The sequence below is a fragment of the Vulpes lagopus genome, chromosome 5, assembly GCF_018345385.1.
Source record: "Vulpes lagopus strain Blue_001 chromosome 5, ASM1834538v1, whole genome shotgun sequence".
In the NCBI taxonomy this organism is placed as follows: Eukaryota; Metazoa; Chordata; class Mammalia; order Carnivora; family Canidae; genus Vulpes; species Vulpes lagopus.
The window spans coordinates 98374073-98393099 of record NC_054828.1 but is presented as its reverse complement, the minus strand read 5'-3'; the positions used below and the strand labels follow the sequence as shown (position 1 = coordinate 98393099).

Genomic DNA, 19027 nt, shown 5'->3' with positions numbered 1-19027 from the left:
CCTTTTTATTACATAGGAGTATTCCTTTGCCTGGCTGTACTATAATTGCTTTATCCAATTGGTGGATATAGGATTGATTCTCGTTGGGCTATTATGAATGAAGTTCCTATGAACATTCTCATACAAATCTTTGCATAGACATATATTTTTATTTATCGTGTGTAAATGTCTAAGAGTGGAATGGCTGGGTTCTATGGTATGTATGTGTTTATTTATAAGAAACCACCAGACTGCCCTCCAAAGTGGCTGAACCATTTTGCCATTTTACCATTCCCACCCACAATGAGTTCTAATTGCCCCCACATCCTCACCAATATTTCATATTGTCAGTCTTACTCATTTCAGCCATGCTAATGGATGTGTAGTGGTTTCTCATTGTGGTGTTAATTAGCATTTCTCAAATCTATTTCATGTGTTTATTTGCCATTCATTTGTCTTCTTCAGTGAAGTGGCTGTTCAAACTTTTTGCCTATTTGTTAAAGTGGATTTTATTTTTTTACTATTATTGAGTTGTAAGCTGTCTTTGTAAATTCTGTCTAGACATACTTATTACTATACACGATTTTTCAAATATTTTCTCCTAATCCATTGTCTTTGCATTTCCTTAACAATGTCTTTAAAGAATAGAATTTTAATTTTCATGAAATTCAACCTTTTTGTGTCTTATCTCACAAAATCTTTGCCTATCTCATTGTCATTAAGATGTTCTCCCATGGTTTCTTCTAGGATTTTATTTTAGATTTAGCTCTTACATTTAGGTTTGTGATCCACTTCAAGTTAACTTTTTAATGTGGTATGAAGTAAGGGTTGAGGTTCATTTATTTATTTGTTTGCTTTTGTATGTGGATGTTCAGTTGTTCTAGTGCTGTTGAAAAGACTTTCTCCCCCCATTCAATTACATTGGTACCTTTGTTGAAAATCAGTTGGCCATGCATGCATGGCTCTTTTTCTGGACTCTCTTTTTTTCTTATTCATCTATATTTCTATTCTTATTCCAATACCATACCATTGTGTTTACTATAGCTTTATACCAAGTCTTGAAATAAGTTAGCGTGAATCTTCCAACTTGTTTCTTTTTCAAAATGGTTTTGATTATCCTAGGTCCTCTGCATCTGCATATAAGATTTACAATCAGCTTGTCAAGTTCTACACACACAAAAGTCTGCTGGGATTTTGCTTGGCATTGTGTTGACTCTATAGATCAATGTGAGAAATGACATCTTAGCAATGTAGAGTTTTCTGGCCCATGAGCACAGTAGAGCTCTCTCTTCATTTGTGTGCTCCTTTTCAATTTCTTTCTGTGAACAGATATTTCTGTGTACAGATATTGCATGTGCTGTGTACAATGTATCTGTGAGTATTTCATAGTTTTGATGCTATTGCAATGGTATTTTTATTTCAGGTCCTAATTGTTTATTACTAGAATGTAGAAATTCTATCGATTTTTTTTTTTTCAAAATCTTGCATCCTGTGAGTTTGCTGCTTAATTTGCTAATTAGGTTTAGTAGGTTTGTGATACATTTCTTAGGATTTTTTACATAAAAAATCATATGTTTTTTTTGGATGAAGCCAATTTTACTTATTCCTTTCCAATCTCACACCTTTAATATATTTTTTTTGCCTTATTGTCCTGGCTGGAATCTTCAGAATAACATCAAGTAGAAGTGATGACAAACATCCTCATCCTCCCAATCATAGAGAGGAAAGCACTCAGTCTTTACTATTAAGTGTGATGTTAGCTGAGGTTTTTTGGTAGATCCTCTGTAGGGAGATAAGTATTTTTAATTGGATATATTGCTGCCCAAAGCTATTGGGGATATTTCTAGAAAAGAAGGGAGAATGGACATGGGCATCCATCAAAAGGGAGGCTAATGGGTTTCTTTATGGTCTCAGCCCTGTTTTAATTGTGTGATGATTTATTAGGAAGTAAGCATTCATTTCCATTAGAGGTTTTAAGTGCAGAATATGGTTCACGTTACACATGACCGTGTGTGACAATGCATCTTTATAAACTGCATTTGCGGGGGACAGGTGTTGCCAGGGAACCAACTCCCCATTAGTCCATTGGGAGGCAGTGTAGCCTGTGGTTAGAAACATGGGCTCAGAAGCCTCGGCGCCTGGTCCCAATCCAGCTCTGCAACCTGGGGCAAATTCCTCAACCTGTGTCAGTTTTCCACCTGCAAAATGAAGATATCAAAAGATATCAGTAATTCCTACCTCAAGGGCTTCTAAAGACTCAGTGAGCAAATGCAATTAAGAGCTTAAAACAGTGTCTGTTGTCTGGTGCATTTTAAGAAGGCTTTAAGTTTGCATAAGGCTAAGTCACACACAACTTTTCAGTAGCAGGTTTACTTCTTGAAGTAAAGAACAGCCATCCATTTCAAAGAAATCCAGAATCTCCGGAAACCTCCTATTAAGGTTTTGTAAGGAGACAGAGTTAGATACTTGATTTTGCATATTGTTGGTGCGATAATAACATTTAAAAATATTGTACATCGCATAGGCAATTATCAGCTGGGTTACAATTGTGGGCATTGACACTCCAGAGTTCACATTGAGTCTGCACCTAAAGGTTGAACCAGAGTTTGACCTTCTGATCTGCTTGTTTTCATCACTTTATAGTGGGCTGGAATGTGAGCCCACACGCTGTTCCGGGCTGCCCCTCCTGGCTGTGTGGACCACTGTGCAGCTCCCAATTGACTTCAGCCTATTATTTCTTGCCAATTCTCAGTCTGTCACTTTCCTGGGCATCTGCCTTTCTCTCAACATGTTCCAAGTCATGGGTCCCATCCTTCACTGGAGGGTGAGTCATGCCAGCCTTCCTATCTGAGTGGGGTGCAAGGGGACAGTTGCCAGCAGGGATAAGGTTGCATACAACCTGCCCAAGTGGGTTCTGCTGCAGCACTGTGATGCTGTCATATAAGGAAAAGCACTTAGGAGCAGGCTGGCAGGCCTTCAAGGGCCTTTCTCCTTAACTTGAAAACTTAAAATGGCCTTATTTTTTTTTTTGTCTTATACTTTTTGAAAAAAAAAAAGATTTTATTTATTTATTATTTATTCATGATAGACACACAGACTGAGAGAGAGAGAGAGAGGGAGAGAGGCAGAGACACAGGCAGAGGGAGAAACAGGCTCCATGCAGGGAGCCCGACGCGGGACTCGATCCCGGGTCTCCAGGATCACACCCTGGGTCAAAGGCAGGCGCTGAACCGCTGAGCCACCCAGGGATTCCCTGTCTTATACTTTTTGAGGGTTACAGCAAGTTTTGTAAAAGGCCCTCTGTAGCATTTTCTCATCTGAAGTCCCATCCTCATACAGGGTCTACCTTGTCCAGCCAATTGTCTGTTGCTGGTTCTCTCTAGATGTGTCCAGTAAAAGACTCCACTGTATATGCTCAGTTTTTTAAAAATTTAAGAGTGCCCTCAGTTCTGTTTGGACACATCTGCACAATATCTTACCCTTCCACTCTCCTTCCCATACAATGGTGGAGGGCAGCCTACACATGTTTAGGAGAGCCTGTCCACCAGGCTCCAGCATGGATTTCCCAGCGTTTTCATCTACAGTGTGGTGGGTAGAGCTTTGAGACAGGAGTGTTTGGCCAGCTCTTGTCCTCATCTCTGCCAAAGATGTTCTATAGCCTGTTCCTTGGGAATGGCATTCTCTCCCTTTCCTCCTTTTCAGCTGTCATTTCGATACCAGTACAGAGGGATATTGATTCAGGGAGCAATACAGACGTCATCCTCTCCCTTGACTGTCATGAGATGCCCCAGTTAGGTGGGGACTCCAAGACATGTGTGACATGGTCCTCCAAACTGTGCCTGCTGCCCCAGGTAATCATGCTAAATTATACATGAGTAGAGGCTTTCCGCAGTGCTGTTTTTCCACTGCAACACAAAGCACTCTGTTGTAGGAGGACTTTAACAAAGCCAGTCCTCCAGGCTCTGCAGGAGCTATGGAGCTGCAGGAGGCAGGTTACTTTCCAACCATAGAGCTCGGTGTGTGAGTTTAAAACAAATGGGAAGCAGATGCACAGAATCCAACTTTCTGAGTGTTATTTCTTTGGCCAAAGTGCTGAAAATTTAAATATCAAACTGTTAGGTTTTTGAAACAAAACAAAACAAAAAAAGGCAAGAAGAAACAGAAAAGTCAGAAGTGACAAATTTAACACTCTCTCTGGTCAGATAAAAATCTGCCCTTAGCTCCACCTAAATGACTAACTGCCAGCTTCGTGATTTGGCATCGTTCTCTTTGTGCATTTTCTTCATTCTTATCTTCTCCCAGATATAGTGCCTCACTTCTGGCCAACTAAAAAAAAAAAAAACATGCAGCAAAACAACTCCCTTCATTAGAGTGATTGAAAGACCATCTTACACAGAGTAGACCTGCTAAAGGGACCCGTCAGATGGATGGATAACGTGGAGGTGCTGTGAGTGAACTGCGCGTGCTGGTGTGAGCCCCTCACGCACATCAGACCTGGCCACTGCCGGAAGCCAGTTCTGAAGACCTCGCAGGCATTTAAGAAACAGCTTGAAGATGATGTACCTGCCTACAATGGAAGGGCGAGGGGAGTGAGGGCAGGTTAGTTTTGCTGCAGATTAGATTTATGGAGTTAGTTCTGGTATTCACAGATCTTCAGGCGGTGAGTGGCCCAATTAACACAGTGTCACTTTATCTGTCGCTGCACTCTCCCCTTCACATTGTTTCCTGAATGCCTGTTACATCTCAAGAATTGGCAGCTGGCAGTGGCCGTGTTTGATATGGGCGAGGAATCGCTATAAACGTATGAACTGGACTCAGTGCATTTACGGCATTTCTTCATCTAACAAATAGCTTCTGTGGGGCGTAGAGGCCAGCCTTGCAACATACCCAGGCTTACAGTTGTACTAAAAATGTGCACATTTGTCATCTGCCTTGCTTCTGAGTTCTCTTCTCTGAGGAGATCACCAGTAGTTATTTTTATTCTGTCGATTTGACAGGTGATGACCAAAAAAGAGGACTTTTTCAGTGCCTGGAACTCGTGTCTTCATCATGTTGCCTCCTTGTCTCTGGCACACATTCACAGAGGTCAGTTGGCTCTCATTGAATGTTTGTACTTGGGCAGCTAGGAGGGCTGCAAGTTATCTGGGAATAAGACTGCAGATGAAGAACAGTCCCCATACCAGTCAGAGCCCTTGTGTTGAATGTAGAGGCCCAAAATAACTTAACCCCCAACTTACCAAGGACACTGACTAAATGACACCCACAAAACCCAATGCTAAACTCCAGGAAAAGGGTATCTAACACTACCCGACAGCTGCCAAGAGCGCTGGCTTGTTAGGAGCCAGCTGGCAAGTGGCGGCCCTCTCAGCAGTGGCCCTCTGCCCAATAGGGACTGCCATTCCCAAGCAAACAAACCAGAGGGTGCACACACAGATAAAGGGAGGGTGTTTTAATAGGATCGCTGACCGAAGAATATCAAGTACTGCAGCTAACTGCTTAAACCAAATCCTCGAATTAGTGAGAAACTGGTTCAGCCTTTTAAACCTGTGGCTCTCAACCAGAGGTGATTGCGCCCTCCTGGGAACATTTAGTGATGTTTGGAGACATTGTTTGTTGGCACAACCCAGCAGAGGTTGCTGGAAGATAGAGGCTAGGGATGCTGCTGAACACCCCACAGGCTGTGGACAGCACCCATAGCACAGAGTTATCCTGCCTAGATGTCAGGAGTGCCAACACTGAGAAAAGCCTGAGTGTCCATTTTGACCTCAACAAACCCAAATCACATAAAATAAAATGAAACTTTGAAAACAAAGTAAGATCTATCAAGACATGACAAATTATCCTTGAACATTTTGTGTAGCATCACGAATCATTCGTTCATTCATCGTATACTCTTATTCCATGGCGGGGGCGGGGGGGTGTCTTAAAAGAAAAAGGCTTTTGCTGTGCTTGTTTGCCATGTGGGGTTTTCCATCACACCAAGTTTACTGCTGGCCCTGGGAAGGCAGGGTCAGATTTGGTCCCATCATAGCTCTAGGGCCGAGCTTCCAATCCTGGTGTGTCCTCAGGGCACCATCTTATGGGATAGAATTCCTGGACGGGTTCTGTTAGGAGTCAAGCCAGCCACCCTGAAGTGCCTACATCCCACCCCACCTCACAGCCTGGCCACCACCCTCCTTCCCCAACCAGGCAGTAGCAGGAGAGCAGAGAGCCATGTTATTTATCACTGTGGGGCTGCCTAGGCCCCTCCCTGAGAGCTGACAAGAGCCATATTGGGGTGAGTAGACTGAGCCTGGCCTCTCTTCTCCCTCAAGGCATGGTCCAGTGCTTGGGACCTGGTGAGCCTCATGACACATTGCTCAAGAGTATGGACAGGAATAAGAATATGCGAGTGAATGTGCCAGGAGCACAGGTTCCTCATGGGCTCTGAGGGCACCACACCCAAGGAGCAGCCTTTCTACGCAGCGACCACATTCTTTTATAACCACAGCCTCATTAGCACCCCAGACTTGAATTGATTTGCCCCTTCTCCCCAGGGAGTGAAAGGAGGAACACAGAGTGGGTCTCAGAGGGACAGAGGAAGAGCGAAAGATTCCCTCCCCACAGGTCACTGGGGCATGGGATTTCATTCCCTCATCTGTGCATCCAGAAATTTTCATTTGTCTACACATCCACAGCATATGAGGCTCAGGGGAATTGCCTCCCCTTAATCAAACTCAAAGGTGACAGCTCTATAAACCAGAATGCCAGTTTATTCATTATGAATGAAACCCCAACTTGCTAAATCATCCATACAGGCTCCGTCCTGTGGGGAAATCTCCATGTGGAATTTAGTTACAGTCATAATGTTGCAGAAGGTTGGGCTGTCCGGACAACTCTTGGAGGAGCATCTGAGTGTCTGTGCTGGCCTGCCTGCCACCGAGGCTGGGTCCTGGAGACCACAGGTTTTCTGCTTCCTGGTCTGTCCTGGTGTGCTCAGCACCAGCTTCCACTCCCTAAGGAATTTATACAAACCACTTCTATGTTGGTGGGTTATTTTTTCTGATTTGTTGATGGGGCTAAAACATACTTGGGATATAGAGCAGCACACGAGGCACCTTTACTGATGGCAGTTACGTCCCAGGCCACCTTCTTTACTCTGCGTAGACATTTATGGCTTTGCACTCAGAGATGCTTGGGCTCCTCCCTCTGTTCCTCTGTGGACTGGCTGCAGATATTACCCTTCCCAGGACATAAACAGGAACCATGTGGAACCCCAGGTGAAACACTTCTAAACATTAAGAGATGGGATTAAATTCGAAAGGGGGGCATCAAAGAATCACTGAACTCATGCCTTTGCCTTGGAAACACTGACCATTATGCCTTGAACCACTCATCCCATCTGTTGAGAGCATAATTAAGTTTAGCGTGAGGGTTGGGAACTCGGGCTCTAGAGTCAGGTTAACTGAATGCAGAGGCTTTATTTACCTCTACCCTGCTGTGTGACTGTGAGTGAATTAATCAACCTCTCTGAGCTTTAGTCTCATCTTCATTTATAAAATGGAGATAAGGTGATATTTACCTCATGGGGCTATGGAGAATATACTCAAAAGACCTTATCTTAGCACCGGATCCATAGTTAGGGTTCAATAAACCTTTTTTGCCACTGTTAATTACTACTCTATGAAAACCTTCATTGCCATTACTGAAGTGGAACATTTAGATCCTTGTTTGTTAAGAGTGAAAACAAGAGAACAATTAGGTAAGTTAGGTACCAGCCTAACTTGTAAGACTAGGAAGTCTAACACTGGCAGGAAGCATCAAAAATTTAATATTGCTGCAGCACAAAATAAATCTAAATTGACTCCCTGCCTCTTATCGGTTAATAACCACAGTAGCAAAAGTGATCATTTTCAGGAAATTGGCCCCCTTCGGTGTCAGAGGAAGACATTTTGCCTGTATAAAGTGACAGATTAAAAATAATAAGAATTAGTTCAATGACAGCATCTAGAAATCCCAGGAATGTTTGGAGATAGAGAAAGCCATCCGTAATGAGGAGACCTGAACAGACACAGGATGGGCTCTCATGGTAGGAATGCGCCAGCGCTCAGTGCGCAAGGACAATGCAGTCGGCATATCATTACATTTAAATAGCGTGCTGCGCCTCTGCCAGAGGTCCCCAGGGGATGGGAGAAGAAGTAGAAGGAGCCCATCTGTCTTCGGTGACCCGGTCCAGATGTTGCCTTTGGAGACTTTCAAAGAAAGAGCACAAAGGAGAGAAGGGAAGGATCAGTCCGCGAAAGCACAGACCTTAACGTCACCCCAGATGAAAATGAACTCAGAATCTAGCCATTTTTATTAGGAACAAATGGAAAAAATGCCTCCTGGCATCAGTATCCGTTGTCACCTCAAGACTTGGGAAAGCCATGTTTGAGATAAAAATGTTAAGCAGTCTCTAGTGGTTTCTGAAGTGGGATGTAACCATTACAATGATAAATTGTTATTTTTCTGTGATACACATTTTTATCTTGCCCTAGAAAGAGCAGTTCTGAAGCACAGTGCTGTCTGAACCCCTAAGGGTGTACCAATTCCTAAACAAAAAAGAGAAACTAAGCACTTTTATTAAATAAATTACATCTACCACTCTCCAGCTCCATGCAGAACTGTCTCTTGGTTTTTCCCTTCTCTAAGCCTGTAAAGTGTTCTCATTAGGCTACAGAAGTCCTTTTCCTGGTTCTTACTAACATGACTAATAATTTAGAATGTTCTCATTAAGAGCACATTGTAATTATGATTAGAATATATAAATAGTGTGGCTTTCTGCCTATCAGAGGGTTAACTTCAGACTTCTCTCAGGGATGATTTGTTTCCAAACAAGACTTCCTTTGTTAATAAAAATGTGATCATATGTGTTATTAAAGCATTATTTTGGTATTTTATCCACGAGTGCTTGTTCCAGTATTCTTCGTGGGATCAGCACTTTTTGTCACCATTGTTAATGGGGCTAGTCTTTAAACAAACTACATTCACCTTGATTTCATTTTAGCTTTGGCATTCATCTTCCAGGGAACTGTGGGAATATACTTACCACCTCACTGAATGTGCATTTCATTATTCCAGCTCAGAAAAATAAAATGCCATAACTTCATCCAGGAATCCGTGTGAATTTAGGTCCTTGTCACTCGCCTTACATTCAACGACAGAAGTGCCCCAACACCCTAAATCCTCTGCACTTGAAGAGCAAACCTGCCCCCCTGGGGTGGAACCAAAGTTGAAAGTCAACACATCTTATTCAAATACAGAATTCTCCAGTGTGTTTTGCTATTGTTGCTGGAGATGGAGGTCTGGCAGGTGGGGAAGGAGAAGAGGTACCACAGGTATTGTGTTGGCTGGGACAACCTGTGTGCCTTTTTTTCCCCATAGGGACCCTCTGAGTGGGATGATCTTTAGAAGCAGTCCTAGTGCACCCTGACAGGTGGTCAGAGGTGGGAGGGAGGAGCTTTGGGTACTGCTGCCCCGGATGCTGGCCTTCCTCTTCATCTAGCACCCCTTAAATATGTAGGTGGTAGAAGCAGTTGAGGGCAACTAGAGAGCCAAGAATGGGCAGGCATGATTTGCATCAGCATCTTGGCAACCCCAACACAGGGGAAGAGAAGGACCATCTCCAGCTTTATTCCCTCTGTCCAGATCACACAGCTGAACATTAGACCCATTAGCTCCTGAGAGCAAAAATTTCAGTGGAGAGTTGAGGCCCCCCCCCCCACTTCAGAGCACGTGACCTCCTCTGCAGGAGGTGCCAGGTCTCTAAAGCCCAAAGTCTGGGATGGCAGAGAGGGGCTGTCTGGAATGCCAGGCAGTGGCAACAAACCTGGAGAAAAAGGAAGGGAGACCTCGCCTTCCCTGAGCCGGCACAAGATTGCTCCAAGGCACAGAGATGAGAGTGGAGGCTCTTGCTGAGGGAGGCACCCAATGAAATGGAGACCATTTTAAGTAGGAGCATAGGGCTACTTTGGGCTAATGTAGATGGTGGCTCTTACAAAAAAGAAAAGAAGAAGAAATGCGACTGAATTTGAAGAGTTGCTGCATGCCAACCCTTGGCAGAGCATGCAGCACTAGTTTCATGAGCAAATGGACACAGGAAGAGAAAGTTCTACGATGCAGACTGCCCAGCATCATACCACATTCCTAGCCTTTCCCGTTCTGGGAAGCTGGGTGAGATGAAGCGTGGCTCCCAGGCTTCTGTGAATCCACAGAATAGTTCTTCAGCATCATAAAGGTTGCTCCTGTCATTAAAATGCTGGGGTTTCTCCCCCCCCACCCCCGCCGCCCCTCGCCACCCACCCACCCATCCTTGCCTTCTCCACATGGCCCCATAAGTACATCTGCAGTTTGGATAAGCCCAACCCAGAGACCCCAAGTACTGTTCACCCAAGAAATGCTGTCACACTGGCCTTGCTAGAAGTCTGAGCCCCGGAGGCCCCAAATCACCCCCTTGGGACTATGTCACTAAGAAAGCCATCTTGAGAGGACTCTGCTAACCCTTCTTTGAAGGAGGTGACAACTTATGAAATCGTTTTATGACAAATGACCTGAGGATTCTGTTGCACTGGGAAGAAGGGGACACGTGGAAAAAGCAAAGTCTAACTCTTGGATAATATCTGTTCTGTGGAGAAGACTATTATGAACAGAATTTAGCTGCAGTACCTGACCCAGATGCTAATAAAATGTCACTTATCCCTGGAGCACCAGCATCTTGGCCGACTATAAGAATCACTGCAGCCTCCATCTGTTGAAGCCTTCCCCGTACCAGAGCCATTGTCATTTCTTCCATCTCCAGACATGCTGACAGAGGCCATTGAGAAACTGGCTCAGAGGAGAAACCAATTGCCTAGAATCACATCCAGCTAAGCTGTGGAGCTAGGACTTGGCCCTCAGGCTGGCTAACCCTAAAGCACTGCTCAGCAGAGCTTTCTAGGCATCAGATATTGAGGAAAACCCTCCCACCACCAACTCTCCAAGGGCTTTCCTTCCCACAGATAAACACCAGAGGCTGGGAGTCACAGCCTTCTTGAACTTTTGGAGATTTTTCTTTGTATATTTATTTAACACATACTTTCCTATGTTAAAGTTGGCCTGTACTGCTTTTTCACTACTCTTACCAAGTTTGTCTCCAAGTAGTGCATCTTATATTTTCTATCTCACAGATTTTCTGTGGGGATTAAATGAAAAATCATGTGAGGAAGCACTAGGGTCCTATAATCACGAGGACAGCTAACATGTAGGGAGGGCTCAGTGTTTCCAGCCCTGTGCAAAATGTTGTGGCGGGAATATTAATTAATCCCTCAACTGAAGCAGTGAGGAAGGGGCCACTGTCTATCCAATTTCCATCTGAGGAAACTAAGCGCAGAGAGATGAAGTAAGTTGCCCAGTGTCACACAGCAGAAGGAGGATTCAAATCCCAGCTGATTGCCCACCTTGTGGGACCCATACATGCTGCTTGGATCTGAATCTGGTTACTCAGCATTGCTAAAGAGGCACAAAAAAGAAGCCCTCCCCACCTTAAACGTGCTGGTGGTGAGGGTCTCCTTTTTTCCCCATCCTATAATTGAAAAATGTACCTTATATTTGTACTACAAAGATCTGATATGCAGTACACACTGACTTTACAGCTTCTGGCACCTAAGTAGTTTCAAAATAAGATTAATTAGTACCCAAACTGGCAGGTGAAAGCAACACAAAAGTAAAAAAAGAAACCATTTTTACGGCCGAACTCTGTACTGTGAGTTTTCCTGCTAGGAATATGATTAAGAATAATACCTTCTAAACTGTGAATAAAAATAGGAGCATCACACAAGGAACCCTTGTCTGATCATAGCAGTTCTAGGTATGATTTTCTATTTTAAAAATATGATCCCATATTCTAAAGTGAAACATATTTGCAACCAACATAAATTTAAATTTAGATTTTAAAGGACAACATGTTCTAATCTCACAAAACATTTAGCAAATAACCTTTGAGTTCACATGAGCCACCCACACAAAAACCAAAATGAACTCAGAAAAAAACATAGAAAAAGCAACTGTCTGTTGACAACCAGATTTTCTTTCAGCTCTCAGGTTGTTTTTTTTTTTTTTTTTTTTTTTGTCTATAAATAATCTGTATGTTTCAAATGTGACCATTTTTTTAAGGTGTCTCTTGGCATGTTCTCACTTCAATGTGTTTTAAAAACAAGAAATAACTGTATAAATCATAGGAACTATTGAGTATTTGGAGGAGAGATCTTTAATATACATGCTCTTCAGATACCAAAAGTGTCACAATGAAACATTAAGATGATATATCCTTTCCTTAGTGCATCTGTTTATCTTTTATGGAATCTGGAGTTTGATAAATCACCAGAGATAAAAATATCATTTTTAACCTATTGTAGATCCCAAATGTCAGGAGGAAAAATAGTGCTGTGTCTCCTCTTTATGAATTTACCTCTCTCTTTGCTTGAGAGTTATGGGATTTTATTTGCAGAGAAAACATAATGCCCTATTAACTTGAAAATGATGGCTTTTACTCAGAAATGTGAGAACTGAAGAGGAAAAAATGCAGCATTCGATCCTGAGATATAATCAAGTAACAAGTTGTAATATATACTTCAAGTGGCCTAGAATGTTAGATAGGGAAGTGATTACAAGATAACTAACAGCAAGGTTTTCATCAGAATATTCACCTTCTTTTACTGACATGTAGGATTCCTAATTTGCTTATCAAAGTGGACATTGAAAACCCACCAGGGAAAGTTTATTTAACATCAGGGTAAGTAGAGATGGAGGAAGCTTTTTATTGTAACTTATTTTTTTTTTCACTCTCTTAATTGGAAGCCTGGAAAATAAGGAAATTCCCCCAGATTTCTATAATTATAGGTGAAAAGTGTTCTGTGCCCAAGAGTGGAACAAAAAGTTCATGTGGTAGAGATAGATGGTGTCTAACCACTTCTTGCTGTGATCTCGAGGGTCAAAGTGCATGAACCAGAAAGTAAGCTAGTCACAAAAACATAACATGGAAGAAAAAAATGACTTTTTATAATGTTAGAAATAGCTATTTCCTATTATGTAATGCACTTTCTGGATACAATAACACTAAAGTTCCTTGCCTTGTGCACATTTTATAGTTCTTCATTCCTGAGAAGTTTAAGACAAATTAAATTTTATGCAAATCCATTCTGGGCTATGGACAGATCGTTGAATTTTTCTGATAATTGACACAAAAAGCTTCTGTCAGCAGTTGATTAAAGAGACACTTGGGTTCTGATCTACGCACCAGAGATGCCTTCTCAAGTCCCAGCTTCACAGGACCAGTTAAAGCTGTGAGGACTTGACTTTGGTTTGCTTTAGTCATTCTTGCAAGGAACATGAAGACTGTGTTCCTAAGGAATAGGATGAAGGTATTGCTTCAGACTGTGGGACAAAATGGTGGGATGTCCCATGGACGTGGAACCTTGCTCTGTCTCTCAAACTCAGTCCCATGAAGAACAAGCATTTAAAATCTTGTCCTGCCCTACCTGAGTCCAGCATCTACTCCATTGTCATTCAGAAACAGTATGGATGTAGAGCCCTCTTCCTTCACTCCTTTTTCACCCCTCCTCATCCAATGTGTTGAAGGCCTACCATGGCCCAGGAACTATGTTAAGTTCTGGAGATGCAATATCCAGTAGGGAATGGCCCCTGCTCTCAAGGAGCATTAGTCAGAGCTGGAATGACAGTCTCCATAGACCAGATGCTCTGAGAGAACTTGGGAGATACTTAAGTATGGGGTTCACATGGCTCCCTATGAAGTGCTTGGCAAGACAGCATTTGAGACCTTACCTTTTGAAGGATGGGTAAGATTTACCTATATTACAAAGGTGGAAAGGACATTATAAGCAGAAGGAAGAGCAGAATGAGAAGCATGAAATTCATAGATGATTTGGGAGAGCACTTGTGATTTGGTGTGGCTGAAGTGCAGGGTACACGTTGGGAACAAGAGTCAGGATCCCACAGGGCCTTCGTAGGCCTAGTCTGGGAGGTTTCACTATCAACCTCCACAGTCAGTGGGGCTCTGGGAAAGATGTGGAACAGGGGAAGGCATGACCAGATTGGGGCTGTAGGAAGAGTATGCAGCTGTGATTTGGAGGTGAATTGTGACCAAGGGAGGCCAGGCCAGGGTGTCCAGCACACAGCTATGAGGATACAAACTGAGAAGCATTGGTGGCAGGACTGGTAGGGGCCGGGGAGCCATTCTGGAGATGTTACAGGGAAATAATCTACAGAACCTTGAGAGTGATGAGAGGCAAAGGGTGAGGTAGGAGGAAGCATACGGATTGTACAGAGAGGGCTGGGCTGTCTGGCACCAAGTTAGAGCAGACAGGACCAAATCCAGCCTGGATATGTACAGTGTGGGGAGAATCTGGGGCCTGTGAGTAAGACCCTACAATGGGGAATGGCAGAGAGGCCTGAGAACATAGAGATACCCAAGTTCTGAGCATGGCATTATGTTAAATTGAGAGGCAAACCCCTCAAAATGGAACACCTGAGTTGATGCCATACCCCAGGCAATTGCTCACAGCCATCATGTCTATTATCTTCCTGATTGAAATGCTATATCTGGAGTCCACAGCTCTTGCTTTTCCAAAACTTGTCAACTTCTATTCTCTTCGTGGATCACTGAGGGGGTTGAGTGTGACCTCCAGCTGAGTGTCATGGTTGGAGTTATCTTTACAACAAGGGATCTGCAGTGGATGGGGCAGTCCCATGGGGAAGGCTGTCTGCCAGGGAGAAGATATGGAAATAGTGGCCACCACTGGTGTACACCTTAGTAAGCACCCATTGGCCATGGTGAGGTGAGAGCCACATTGAATAAGCAAGAGAGTACCCCATCTATCTGAGGGTAGGCAGCCTCTCCACCCATGGAAAGATTGCAAGTTCCGGAGAGAGGGGTTCCTTAGAGCTATGCTTTTATCTTTTGCTGAGTGAATGGTCACGTTTGGCCCAGGCTGAAAGGACTCTCTCTGGGAAGTCACTGACAAGTGTGCCTGCTTCCTCTTGTGACTGTGTGCCAGACCTGAGCCAGAGGTCACAGCTGGCTCTCTTTTATAACCAGCTTCACAGACAGGGAAGAGCCCTGAGAAGGAAGATCAGATGGGCATGTGATATCACAGGCATGGAGAAAGGGGAGCCACTTGCTTCCCAAGGCCTAGACACTGCAGACAGGATTTGCCCTGTCCCGCGGCCTGCCCCTGCTCCCCACAGGAAGTGCCCACATTTAGCCCTTGGCAGCAGTCATCCACATGTCACTCCCATGGCTTAGACTATGGTTAAGGATTCCAAGATGGCAGGGAGGACCCACTGCCATCCCCATCCAGCGCCTGGCCAAACTGACATGCTGCCTGCTAGAAAGATGTAGTCTCTGCTACACCATGCTCTCCCCTCTTCGGGCACAGCTCCTACAGATTTCAAAGGAGTGGGCAGGAAATACTTGGCAGTTTATTTGCTTATACAATTTTCAGGACCTTCTCCTTGCAAGACTTTGGGCTAGGATGATATATGACCCTTCTCAGTGTAGGAGAGAAATAAGATATGAGTACATGTGCCCTCGTATGTGTGGAATGTGATGAGCCCATGAGAGGTACAGGGAGCTTGCAGACATCACAGTACTCTGAGATGGCTTCCAGAGGTTCCCTCGGTACTGGGTCTTGAAGTATTAATAGGATCCTAATGTTAGAAGTATGGCAGTGCATTCTGGGAGAAGGCTACAGTGTGGACAAAGGTGAAGGTGACAAAGTGAAGGCCTTGTTCAGGGAATGGCAAGGCCCCTGTTCTACCATAAGGGGAGAAGGCCAGGAAACAAAACTGAATTTTGAAAAAGTGGGCTGAACAGGGTTGTGGGGTAGGCTGAAAGCTGTGTTACAGCACTTGACCTTTGCTGGGTAGACAGACAGTAGGAGGCAAATGAAGGGACAGCCAGAGAGTGACCCTCAGACCCAGGGTCACTTGAGGGTCACTTCCCTGGCCATGATATACTGGGGAAAGAGACCCAGAGTGGGTGGGAGCAGAGAGTAAAGAACAAAATATGGGGCTGTGGCCAGCAAGCAAGAGGCTGAAGACCTTCAGTGAGGAGGTAACAGAGGGGGTTGAAATGAGGATTTGTATTAGAGAAGCAGAAGTCCCCCTCTCTGTCCAAAAGCTGTCCCTCTGATGGTGCTGTGGTCCTAGTACTCAGGCAGAGACTTAGTCACAGAGAACTAGTACTTGTCTGCCCGGAGGAGAACTTGGGCCCTGTGAGCTCCTGTCGTGCTCCCAGACGTGGGCATGGAGCCGGGGGCAGGTGGCACGTGCCGTGTTCTGTTTGCTCTCTGGAATGAGCCACTTGAGCCAGACCAGGCTAGGGGACCAGGCAGCGAGCCGTGGCACCTTGCCGAGCATGGAAGTCCCCTGTGGGCCAGCTTTACCACATCTCAATGGGCAAGAGGCTAGAACTGCCCAAACTGCAAATTGACAAGAAGTTAAAATCCCCTGCTCACCCTCCGTGTTGATTCTGAAAACAAAAGTAGAGGTTTTTTTCTGCAAAAAAAAAAAAAAAAACCAACCTGAAGGCCTGAAGTTTTTTCTGAAGGCCTTTTGTCTCTCTCTCTCTCTCTCTCTCTCTCTCTCTCTCTCCCTCTCTCTCTCCCTTTCAACATTTCCCTGTTATGTTCTGATGAATAGGTGTGTGGGGGACTTCAGAAACCTGGAGTGCTAGTTCTACAAAATGAGCTGACAGCAGGCTGTCACATACAGGTGAGAGCAGTGGGCTGAGGGACAGCCACCAGCATGCTCCATGTTGTGCCACAGAGTAAGTGGAGGACCCTGGACCAGAAGCCTCGGGTGTAGACACCATGTGAACCTGACCCTCAGACCCTCAAGGGTCTGGAGATGTGGGACCAGCCGCCCCTAGTGCCAGGGAAGCATTAGCAAGGGAGCACTGCTTCCAGAGCACAGTGCCCAGCCTCCAGGGTGCTTGGCTGTCACATTCCTCCAGGTGGAAATCTGTTTTGGGGCAGATGTCTGCCTCCCTATGTCTGGTTTCCTTATCTTCATTGTAAGTATGAAAGGTGAAAGCCTCCTTCTCCTACCAGAGGGGAGATGCAGCTGGGACCTGTGTCCTCTTTCCAGAGATAGATGGAAGGGCCTGACTTTGAAGAGGTTTGGGTGAGCCTGTATTTTAGCATCAGGTCTTGTTCCGTAGCACAAGTCTGCCCTGCTGCTATGTGTGGGGCCTAGGGGAAGTGTGTAAAACAAGCTGACAAAGTGTTGAAGAAAATATACTCTGTCTTCCTGCCTGAACAAATGTAGCTTCATTCATCCAGAAGGCCAGACTCCAATTTACAATTCTCAGGCTCAGTTTTGTGCACTCAGCAGCATGGGGAGAAGCATCCCCATCGCAGATCCCTGACTATTCCCACCCCCAGATCCATCCCACACCATGTGGATCATCTAGTCTATACATACGAGGTCAGTGTCCCACCCTGCAAACGGCTTCCCTTGGCTACCCCATGAGTCTAGGGATACACACACCAGATGGAGTCCATTCCCAGAGAAGAGACTCAAGCTTTTACTCCAGGATCCTGGGTACCTGGAGAAGTGAGGGGCAGACTCCAGGTGGGCACTCCCCCATTGCCCCATGGAGAAGGCTGAAGCCAGACAAATGGTAGAGTTAAAGCTTGGCACCTGGGGCAGGATCCCAGTTCTCCAGGGCACTGTCACAGGGTTTGTGAGAGAAGCTGAAAGAACATTCTGAGACCGCATTCCTGAGCAACACAGCGCCCTATGTTATCTATTAAGGTCACTTGTGCCTGCTGAGTTAGCCTTAGTTCCTCAACCTTAGAGCCATAATTCAAAGGGAAACACAAGTTCAATGCTCTTGTACATTTGGTTTGTTTTACTCTCCCCTCTTATTTGCATTAACATGTCATAATGAAAGATATTCTAGGTACAACCATTTCCTTGTTTTAGGGATCTCCCACATTGAAAAATCCTGTCTACCTTTCAGAAATGGCAGCAGGGGTGAGGCTGTCGTACTGCACATCTGAGCCCATGGTGGCCCATAGCCACAAGAGGAGACATCTGTATTTCACGCTGGCCTCTAAGTGTTTTCTCCCAAACTACCATTTTCCTACTTCAACCCGGTCACTTTTTTCTAGGCTCCCCCCACCACCCCAAAGCCGACTTGTTATCTCAAAATCTGTTGTTCTCCCTCTACCATCAGGCCATCTTTCTGTCACACAGAGTGGGTGGATCGAACCAAGAGAACTGTCCTCAGGCAGGTGGAAGCCTTTGCAACCCCCTGCTGACATGAACCACCCCGGGGACCCTTAAGAGGCATTAAAACAATCAATGTAGAATAAAAACATTTCACCCAGAGTCCTTGAAGGAGACTCGCGCTGCTGCCACGAGCCTTGTGTTTTCCTGCCTGCCTTATTTTCATCAGGCAGTCAGCCCGTTGAATCAGCAGCAGGGGTAGAGGAAGGTAGATACCACAGATGTTTTCATTTTTAGAGGTTTTTTTTCTTTTGTTAAAAAGACTTTTTTTTTTTTTTTTTTAATTCGTGAGAGACAGAGACAGAGAGGCAGAGTCACAGGCAGAAGGAGAAACAGGCTTCCTGCAGGGAGCCCAATGCAAGACTCAATCCCTGGACACCGGGATCACACCCTGAGCTGAAGGCAGAGGCTCAACCACTGAGCCACCCAGAGGTCCCTCTTTTTTTTTTTTTTTTTTTTTAATTAACTTTTATTGGTGTTTAATTTACCAACATACAGAAAAACACCCAGTGCTCATCCCGTCAAGTGTCCACCTCAGTGCCCGTCACCCATTCCCCTCCAACACCCGCCCTCCTCCCCTTCCACCACCCCTAGTTCGTTTCCCAGAGTTAGGAGTCTTTATGTTCTGTCTCCCTTCCTGATATTTCCCAACATTTCTTTTCCCTTCCTTTATATTCCCTTTCACTATTATTCATATTCCCCAAATGAATGAGAACATACACTGTTTGTCCTTCTCCGATTG

General features: G+C 44.7%; 1 protein-coding gene across 1 annotated transcript in view; it reads left to right on the top strand.

Moving 5' to 3' along the window:
* Positions 1–19027, top strand: part of ACOXL (acyl-CoA oxidase like) — a 351756-nt gene that overhangs the window by 263889 nt on the left and 68840 nt on the right. The window contains exon 16 of the mRNA XM_041756084.1: positions 4977–5064. Coding sequence (XP_041612018.1) covers positions 4977–5064 — 88 coding nt within the window. The remainder of the gene's footprint in view (positions 1–4976; positions 5065–19027) is intronic.